Raw genomic sequence first — 9,936 nt, 5'->3', positions numbered from 1 at the left:
CGCACGAGCGAAACACGCCTTTTTGCCGGACGGCCTTCACGGGTGACTCATGTTCTTCGGGTTTCGATCCCCATGCCGATCCGACCAATGACACCCTGTTCATTATGAATTTTTGTTTCCCATCCGAAAATTCGTCTCGCTCCCGTTATTCATAACTTCTAAAATAAACAACTAGTGCCATGGAGCTAGCGAGGATACCTCAACATCTAGGACCAGGGTGACAATTGAATCAACGTGAACCATAAATTGGCTCCAGAGTAACTTGCACTTGTCAGAGGAGATTAAAGTTCCCGCCTTTAGAATCAGCACCTGGTAATGGTATCCATTATTCGATTATTTCTAGTTCAAGTAATCAGAAAAAACATGTATATTCTACGATGAAAGGAGGTGCTAAGTAAAAGAAAAACTGCATTGATTCAGTAGAAACTTATTTATATAAGCATGACGCGTGGCATATATACCTTTTTATGTGAGATGGAGGCCAGTGGATCAAAGTGGTAACTCCTATCTGTGGGCCTAGGCCCTTCATCAAGTAGGGAACGAAAGTTTTCAAAGGTATCACCGTCTCCATCTAACCGAATTTCCGATATTATCCAAAGCATCATCATACACTGCATGGAAAGAAGGAAGAACAAGTCACAGCTCCTAAATCACTTTTTTTCTTTTCAAATAGACAATATTAAATTTGACATACTTCATCAGCAATTGCTTGTATATATTCTTTTCGATTCCGTACTATTGACATATCGGCATTGAATAATATCTTGAATCTGCAGATATTGCACCACCATTTAGTCTTCGGGCAACAGAGGACCTGCTTTTGAGTTAGATATGGAGCGCAGCTCACCTGTGTCTTTCATGCGGATCGAGATAGTTGTAGCTTCTTCTTTTGTCTTCAATTCAACAGCGACCCTTCCATGTTTTTCCAGCCTTGAAAGCGATTCTTTCACTGTACCTTCATCGAGATCCAAATCTAAAAGAGCATATTTAAGATCCGCACGAGCAGTTATTGTCTCGTTTTCAAGAAGCATTTTAATAGTTGCCCAGGTGTTATATGGAGCTAAACGTAGAACCTCCTCGACTGGTTTTGCTAGAGCTATTGTAAGTCTCCCCTGAAATAACATATCCCAGATAAAACAAGGTATCCATGTTCTGCCATGATAGTTACGTCGACATATAATTTGCTAAATGATGAATCGGAAGTTCGGAAGAACCTCAGATCTGCCACAAAGCTCTGCCACTTTCCGTTTCAAAACACGAACTGACTCCACATGATCGTCAATTGCATGCTTAAGATTATTCTCGAAAGTTGCAGGATCCCATGTCATTGGTTGAATAGTAGCATCTGTAAAGCCACATGCAAGATAAAAGCATTTGGACTGAATCGGAGTGGAGTGCAAATTAAAGAATAACGTTCTTTAGAATAAGAATGCTACCAGTACCATCAAAAAACATACCTTCGAATCCTTTTCTGAACTTATGCAAGAATGATTGAGCACAATCAGAAGCGGCAACAAGGAATTCCTGGTTTTTTTGGGCCTCATGAAAGGACTCCTTGAATTCTTTTAAAGTTCCATTCACCAAGTGGCGCATAAGAGATAAGTACGCAGGATGGACAAGCTACAAAATGGAATTTGTATCGAATAGGACAAAATTAGGCAAGAGAATGCTCTTCAGAGACAAAAATGCACCATTTCAAAACAAGGATATGAAATGATTGGCGGATAATAAACTAGAATATGGATTCGTTGTAAGGTTCTTGTTCCCTTTGGTAGGCTTGGAAATTTTTTGAGGTATAAACTCTAGACCCCCGTGTTGCCCATCCTGGCGGCACTAAGGAACATCACCAGCGCCACCTCCTAGCCTAACCTACGCTCCCCCTATAGCCACTGCATAAGGAGCCCGTTGGCGAAGCGCAGGCAGACCCCGGCGGGCATCTCGTTGGATCGTGGGTTGCCCAGACCTAGGAGGTACGACGGCCACGAGTCCTAGTTCTGGGTGTTGTTAGGCTGCTCCAAGGATGACAGGGGTGTGGCGCTTGACGCCAGCATGATGCTGGCATGACGGTGTAGTAGGTGACGTAGAGGTAGAGCCCGATCTAGGCCCTGCGGGCTGGCTGCTAGAGGTCGCCATTCTTGGTCGTTCTTGCCATGGATCTGCGCGAACTGGCGCTCTGGGTGGTAGCACATGTTGAGAACTGGCACCGAAGGGAGCCAAGGTCGCATCATCCACTTGAAGGCACAGATGTCACTGCTGTCGCCGGACTTTACCATGGAGAAGGGGTCCTCCACCTGTCTGCTGCACGGGGGTGAAGTCCTGGAACTGAGGGGCGGCTTATGAGCTTATAGTCATTGACTATCCGCAGTCATGCTGATGGTGTGCCTATCAGATATGATGTTAGGCGGATGTAGCTTGGCATTGCCCATGGTCGACCCGACATGGTTGCCTTGATTCAGATCTAGACTGCTTGGTGGTGGTGAACCATATCCAGTCGGTGGGATTGTGGTGGTTGCAAACTGTGCTACCGCGACTCCAAGATGGCAGTGCTCACTTAAATATCTTTGGGAGGACTCATCTCTCCCGATCCAGTAATTGACTTCGGCGGTGACATTCGAACTATGGATGATGGCTTGACATACATGGATGGTTGTACAGTGACGGCGGTAGCGCATCGCAACTATCCAGAGGCGGGTGTGTTCTCATCATGTTTGGATCATCTTGATTTGAGCCAATAAAATCGCTCTTGTTCCCAGTTCAATGTTTTATACTTCTGCTACAATATTTCCACCATTTCATGCATGGCTTGAACAAAATATGATGATTTGTAATCAATAGAGTAACATCCAGACTTGCGTCCAAGATTTCTACTATGGTATACCAAGTGAGAAGATGGACTGATTTATTCACGTTGTTTATGATAAAAACCAAGTCAACTGCTGATTAAACTGTGTCAAAAAACTATTGTTTGATCATGATCTCGAGGGACTGCGTGGAAGGCTCACTTCGGTCAGATTCACACGTGCTTCTAAAGATGGAGAGGGATAAGTTGGATGGTGAGAACCACAAGCTGAAGGAGATGGTCACTTTGAGATATACACTTCTTCTGGCTAAGGATGAGGAGGCAGCTAGGAGGCTGAAGAGAAGCAGCTGGAACCACAAATCGCCTTGTCCTTCACCGACCCCGATGCCACCACCAGAGAGGGAACTAGAGGGTTGACATGTGCGTTACTCTACTGGTGTTAATTTGAGGTTTCGACTTGTGGATACCCATGTTTGCACACTGCTATTTTGGTTGTGTAACTTATTTGTTATATATACCGCTGCATGCAATGGTTTCTATGTTTATATATGTATCTGTTACTTTTGACAAAAAGCTAAGAGAAGACATTGTGGATCCCTCCGGAGAGGCGGATGTGTGAAATTGAGGGAGAAGAGAGGTAATTCATTTCCCCCTATTGAAGTGGCCTGTAGCGAAAAGAACAAAAGCAAAGAAAAAAAAAGCACAATGGAAACAAAAAAAAGAAAGTACTATGAAAAAACTAAAATAAAACAAAAACTGGCGGTCGTGTGAAATCTAGCAATAATAGAAGGACACCCTTCCCCCTTTTGGTGGAAGGCGGTTTCAATTGTTGACTTCTGCCAACGTATGCCGGGTTTTACACTCGGCAATGCTTTGCCGAGTATCGGCCAAAAGGAACTCGGCAAACACGTAGGACACACGTAGAACATATGCCGCTATCGAAACTTGGTGAAGGGTTGCCGAGAACCTCCCTGGGCGAAGGCGGAAAACATGAACACCCCGCGCCAGCACCGGGTGCATAGAACGTAGAACGACCTGTCAGGGGGAACTCGGCAAACACCAACCGCTACATGTCAGGACCAGGCACGTAGAACTACTGCCATGTTAAAGAAATGGCGAAGGCATGCCGAGTACCTGCCCGCGGTGGGGGGTGGGGGGACTATGGGAACATGAATGCCACACATAAGCACCGCATGAGTAGAACTTCTATCAAGTTAGAGTTAGGCAAACATGTCTGCCACATGGCATCGCGGAAAATGGATGTCCGCTCTACCCATCCCGTGTTTGCCTTATTATTTTATTTTGGAGACTGCACGACTATTGTTCATAGTGTTGCGGAGTCCCCCATAATAAGAACACGACCACATTAATTATGGCCGTCCCAGCCCACAGGAGTCCTCTTTTCTGATGGCAGACGTGTTGCCGAGTTCCAAAGAAACTCTGCAAACTCCGCGATTTCAGTAGTGCGGGAAGGGTGGATTCACTCAGCCAAGGGACATGATGGGGAGTATAAAGGTAATGACGACGTGTTTGTGATCACCTCTTGATCAGTATATGGAAGGGGCTGACAAATGGGCGAGCGCCCAACTCATTGTGTCATGACGGGACAACAATGACTCAGGAGGACGCAACATGAATGGTCGGCAGGTTCAGCGTTTTGATTTCACGCTCCAGGGATCAATGTAAGCCGCAAAATATTTTTTCAATACCGCGTTGGCAAGTTCTTCGACTTAAATATTGAATTTACGCTCCAGCCAGTTGCTCAAAAAGTTCAAACTTTTGGAAAGAGGCATTCAAGATATTTCAACTCAGCAAGGCAACACTCTTCCACTTCCTGAAATGCATTGCAAAACCATGGAGGGCCCCATTATCCCGGGCAGCAAGAAGACCTTGGGAGCTAGCGTGCACCATCGAAAACTCAGGTTTCGGGACAACAAAATTGGAAGAAAGGTAATTCCTTCCCATTCAAGTTTTCCTTCTTTCCCATCACAGCGTCGGTTACCCAATACGCTTCTTACTCCCCCACATCGTCTACGCTCGAGGCGGCACGGGGGTGACTCATCCAAACCCTAGTGAGCCGCTGCCAGATCAAATCCACCGCACCGGCATCGGGAGATGCAGCCGGGCTAAGCCTGTGCGGCCGATGGCGGCGACAGGGCTTCTACTTGCGGCTCCCATGGGTCCATGGGCAACATTCTCAGCATGATCGGGCAGTGCTCCGGGCACGTGTGTGCTCGCGTCAGCCGTGCGGTGGTGGAGGTCGGCAAGGGGTAGTGGGGCGCAGCTGCTATGATCCATGTATGGCATGCTGGGCGTGCCGGCGGGACGGGCGTTGGCCAGGGTGGCAGTGTGTGTGGCGTTCCTGATAGGCGCATAGCCGCATACACTGTCCTTTGGCAGTGCTCAGGAATGGCGGATGGGCCATCGAGCCTTGCTCCGGTGGCCTCGCCTATTCTCGTCGGTGCGCTGGACAAGATGCCATAGTTCATGGTGGTTGATACGAAGGGGAGGGTGTGAGGGGAGGTGGGAAACCCTATCTCAGCTTGGTGTTAGGAGTGGTGACGATGACGCTTCAGGGCCCCATAATCCTTGTTGAAGGTGTCGCTACATTGCTCCCTTCCTCCCCTCATAGTCTTTACTTTGGAGAAATCCTTGCTCCCTTTGTGGGATGAATGATGTCATGATTTCTTCGTCGTTGACCTTTTTGGAGGCATTGTCTTGGAGCTGACGTGATCGCCAAACCCGAGGAAGCTTGTTCAGCGCTGCTCCGGAGCGAGATTCTGGACCATGACTTGATGCACAGGACATGGATGTGCAATAGTGGCGGTGGATTTATGGCTAGGCCGGTAGTTTCTATTGTAGATTGTTGATCATTATTTTGATCGCTTTGGAGTTTTTTCTTTTGCTGCACTAAGGCATAGCTTCGGTTATGTTTGACTGCATGTTGCCGGTGTAATTTTTGTGTGTGTTCGTATTGGTTGTGTTCATCCTAAATGTGTGTGTACTCACTATTGTATCACTTGATGCTCCATTTCAAGCTAATAAAATCCATCCTTTGTCGACAGAATACGCTTCTTATTTCAGAGCAGGACCAAAAGTCATCGCTTATTTGCAGTATATAAAAGGGACGGTGTGGCAGGGCAAGTGGGATATGCTGCTCAAGGATACGTATGGGTATGAATAAGCGCATCTTCAATGGGCACGCTAGATTTGGCACCCGCGAAAAGAAAACATTGTTTTTGCATGCCTGAGCCCGGTTGGCACCAACGAAAAAAAATAGCGCGCTACAGAAAATAGTGTGGCCCCTAAAAATATGCTATTAGCGTGCTATAGCACGCTATAGCATGCTATTAGCGTGACATTGTACTCTCTATTAAACCCGCACGCGGGCGCCCTCCAACCGTCATCTCCATCGTCTCTCTCTTCCCGCCGTGACATTCTTCCTCGCCTCTGTCGGTGCCCCGCCGCCACGGCGCCATTCTTCCTCGCCTCCGGCGCCTTCTCCCCCACCGCCGCCATAACGACACGCCCCCGAAGCAGGTCTGGCTACTGAGGCATCTGCCTCTGGTCCTCCAGCGTGTATTACACGGAGATCCGATCCGGTGATACACGCCTCGGTCTTGGGACATTCGAGACTACCCACAAGGCTGCCCGCGCGTATGACGCGGAGGCGTGGCGCCTCAGGAGGCCACGCAGATGAACTTCTCGTACATGCGGACGTGCAAGCAGGCACGGGAACTCGCCGATCTCCCACGGCTGGTCACCGCGGAGGACCCCCGTATCCAGCGGAGGCGGGAGCGTCGTCTCCTCATCACCGAGGAAGATGAGCACGTCATGGCGGCGTGGCGCAAGCGCTTCCGGCAAGATATCGCTGCCAAAAACGATTTCTGGATGCAGAGGAGGGCGGACCGATCTGCGGAGCGGGCGGACATGCGTGAGCGGAAGGCACTGGCGGAAGCCTAGTGCGAATTCGGACCTGCGTCGATCTGGGACGAGAATGATCCTCAGTGGAAAGACATGTTTCTGTCGTCAGACTACATGACCGAGGAGAACGAGGAGTAGTTATCCAGTTTATCATTGACACGATTATCTACACTATTTGCATCGTAGTATCGTTTTTATCTATTTGTATCATATGGACTAGCTTGTGATGTTGGAACTATGCTATGAATTTAATCTATGTGTTGTTTCATATTTTTCGTATGTGTTGCTTTAATTTTTTTTCAAGCACCGGCTGCTCGGGTGGTGGATTTTGCAGCGCCTACTAGAGTTATAGCGGTGCGCCATATTTTACAACGCCTGTTGGAGCAAACGCCATCCTGTGCGCTATAAAACGCTATTTTGACGCTAAATAAATAATTTCACACGTCGTGCAACCGCGCACCTGTTGGAGATGCTCTGAGAGGATATCACTGGTATTATCTGCAACCGTGCAACCGTCACTTATATAAATTTTCATCTATATTGTAGGACAAGGTATTATTTGTAAGATGTGATTTTTAAAATCTATACTGGAGCAATTTTTCTTCGGTTCGAAGGAAGCTTCATTTTGTACAACTTTTGGTTGGACCAAGCGCTTTTTCAGACTTCGATTATCTTGGAAGAAACAATTTTGGCTGGAAGATTTAATATATTTAGCTAACTGTATGTAACCATAGGTGAACTATTTTAAGGTACTTTTTGGTATTTATCGATGTTAAATTGGCTCGCACAGTACCAACTGCCAGCTCTCTTACCCATCCCTTCCTTTCTTCTTATGAAAAACAACGCAGCCACACACAGAGGTTTCATGACGGGCGCGGCGTGCACCTCCGCCTACTAGTGTAAACTTTAATCAATGACCACTCCGGAAGCAGCCTGCAAGCTAGAATCTCTGATTCTTCTTGCAGTGAGCTAAGCATGTCCAACTCTTCCAAGAGGCTGAAAGGCGGCAACGAATGAAGCAGTTTGTCATAGGTTAGGTTTAGTTTTACTCTATATGCTTTTTTTTTTTGCTGGTCTGGTTTATTAGGCCCCAGTTTGTTCCAGTCTTATTGAATAGCTCTGCTTCCGCATTCCTTTTATCAGAACCTTTTCGTTGGGTTTTAATCATGAGAAAAACTAAAAATGTTCTGATGCCTTCATCATAATAGTGCCTGTAATCTAGAAATGTGACGCAAAAGCTCACAAATATGTAGGAACCTGCGAAATTTCGGAGACTAGCTATTGTCTTGCCAATGTTCTGATGCCTTCATCATAATAAATAGACTCCTTATCATACCTTCAATTTAGAGAGAAACTAAATCAGCAAAGGCAAGGTATTTCTTGAGGATCTTCACATAATATATATGCCAAGAAATAAGCACGGTCCGCACAGAATAATTCGAATATGGAAAACAAACATGTCGTATGGATTACTTCTGCATTTGCAATTCTACCCAGCCTGGCACCTAATTCTTATTATTGTTTGAAGCAGAAGGGACGGAGAAGGTTTGACACCAGAAAGCCATCCGTTTGACATGGACATACTTGGCAATAATTGTACGAACTTGAAAACATATAATAAACTGACTTCAATTTCAGATCCCCCCACGTGGTAAATGGCAGTGACCAATCCAGACAAGTTTTCCAAAACTTGGGTATACAACAACCACATCAAAGGAAATAGCTCTGACAAGAAAAGATCAAAGAACTCACTCTGATAAACATCGATGAAGAAGTCCGTTGATCTTTTTCCCAAACCCTGGAACACAGTCATTCTGAACAGCCTCCTTACAATGTTTCCATTCCTTTACATATAAATACATATAGTATCAGTTGGTTAGTGCATGAACCTAACAATTTATCACGCATTATAGGTACAATAATCACCTCGTCAGCTCTAAAACTAGCAACTTTCTCACTACTGATTTGCCCACAGCGCACTGTAGCAACCATAACCTGAATTTTGTACATAGAAGATATGTCTATACACATTAAGGTCTCGTTTTGTAGCCAAGTAATAGTGAAGTAGCTTCTGAATACTTCCAATTTGCAAAAATATTGTGGTTGTCAATACTTTGAGTTGTTTGGCTAACCAGATTACTGCATTTTCAATACATCAGCATACCAAATCCTTTATTTTTCTCAGTAATAAAAAATGTCTGATCCTCTTTTCAAATACAGAGACAGAGGAAAAAATATTTTTCAAAAAAAATGACAACTACTTCACTAAAAAACAGTAGCACACAAACATGTATGAAGTTTTCTGAATACTTCAAATTACAGTAGCATCTCGAAACCAAAGTTTCTACAGGCATCTCGCTGAAATACTTCAGCAATCAAATATTTCAGTTTTAAATACATTTTTCTCCCAAACATAGCCATAGTAAAATACGCTGATAGTTCAAACTAAAAAGTTCTGTAGGCAGATGCTCACTTTATGAGAAGGTAGATCAAGGTCTTTGTCCTCCTTAACGAGCCTCCAAATTTCCTTTGTACTAAAAGAAAAATCTGAAGCCGGAAAATTTCCAGAAAGTCCAGCATGACCAATTGATTGCTGAAACCAACCTCCTAAACTAGAAACCTTCACGAATTCAATTTACTGTTAGACATAATTTGAGGAACATCACACTACTAGGGAAAAGCCTAGCAGCACTACTACTATCAGCGCAGGGTTTTTTTTAATTTTTTCGAAAAAATATTTTGATTTTCCCCCCTAATTTTCAAAATTTTGAATTATTTTAACCTCAAATCTCTAATCACCCCTCATCGCTGCTCAATTTAATCTCTAATCACCATTCATCATTCCAAATCATCGAACTTCGCGGACGGTCACCCATCCTCTCACTACTCCAGCCTGAGCACGCTTAACTTCCGGGTTCTATTCTCCCTCGTTTCCAAGTATGCACTTGTTGTTTTCCTGACAATAGTAAGATGTCAATCCTATTAACCTCAGGAATTTAGCTTGAGCATGAAGTCACACATTTCACTATTTGAGTTTGAAACTATTGTTCTAAAAAATTAGTAACACTAATATTTCTTGAATAATTAGTTTGACCATAGTTTGACCATCGTTTGACCACAGTTTGACCATAGACCACAGTTTGACCACATATCACATGGGAAACTTATTTTCTTTTATTTTTTTGACATTTTCATTATTTTCTTTTATTTTT

General features: G+C 44.9%; 1 protein-coding gene and 1 long non-coding RNA gene across 2 annotated transcripts in view; both read right to left on the bottom strand.

Moving 5' to 3' along the window:
* Positions 1–520: 520 nt before the first annotated feature.
* On the bottom strand, positions 521–1,048 carry LOC119298779. The gene is made up of 3 exons (XR_005145976.1): positions 848–1,048; positions 695–770; positions 521–611 (listed from the first exon to the last, which is right to left on the bottom strand). It is a non-coding gene; the product is annotated as an uncharacterized LOC119298779 (long non-coding RNA).
* Positions 1,049–7,998: 6,950 nt separating this feature from the next.
* LOC119349926 overlaps positions 7,999–9,936 on the bottom strand; it is a 16,894-nt gene continuing 14,956 nt past the window's right edge. Inside the window, exons 4-7 of the mRNA XM_037618018.1 lie at positions 9,198–9,331; positions 8,651–8,719; positions 8,477–8,568; positions 7,999–8,060 (exon numbers count right to left, since the gene is read on the bottom strand). Coding sequence (XP_037473915.1) covers positions 7,999–8,060; positions 8,477–8,568; positions 8,651–8,719; positions 9,198–9,331 — 357 coding nt within the window. The remainder of the gene's footprint in view (positions 8,061–8,476; positions 8,569–8,650; positions 8,720–9,197; positions 9,332–9,936) is intronic.

Source organism: Triticum dicoccoides, chromosome 1B (assembly GCF_002162155.2).
Source record: "Triticum dicoccoides isolate Atlit2015 ecotype Zavitan chromosome 1B, WEW_v2.0, whole genome shotgun sequence".
Taxonomy (NCBI): domain Eukaryota; kingdom Viridiplantae; phylum Streptophyta; class Magnoliopsida; order Poales; family Poaceae; genus Triticum; species Triticum dicoccoides.
Note: the sequence above shows the minus strand (reverse complement) of the source record. Positions and strands in the feature narration are given on the sequence as shown.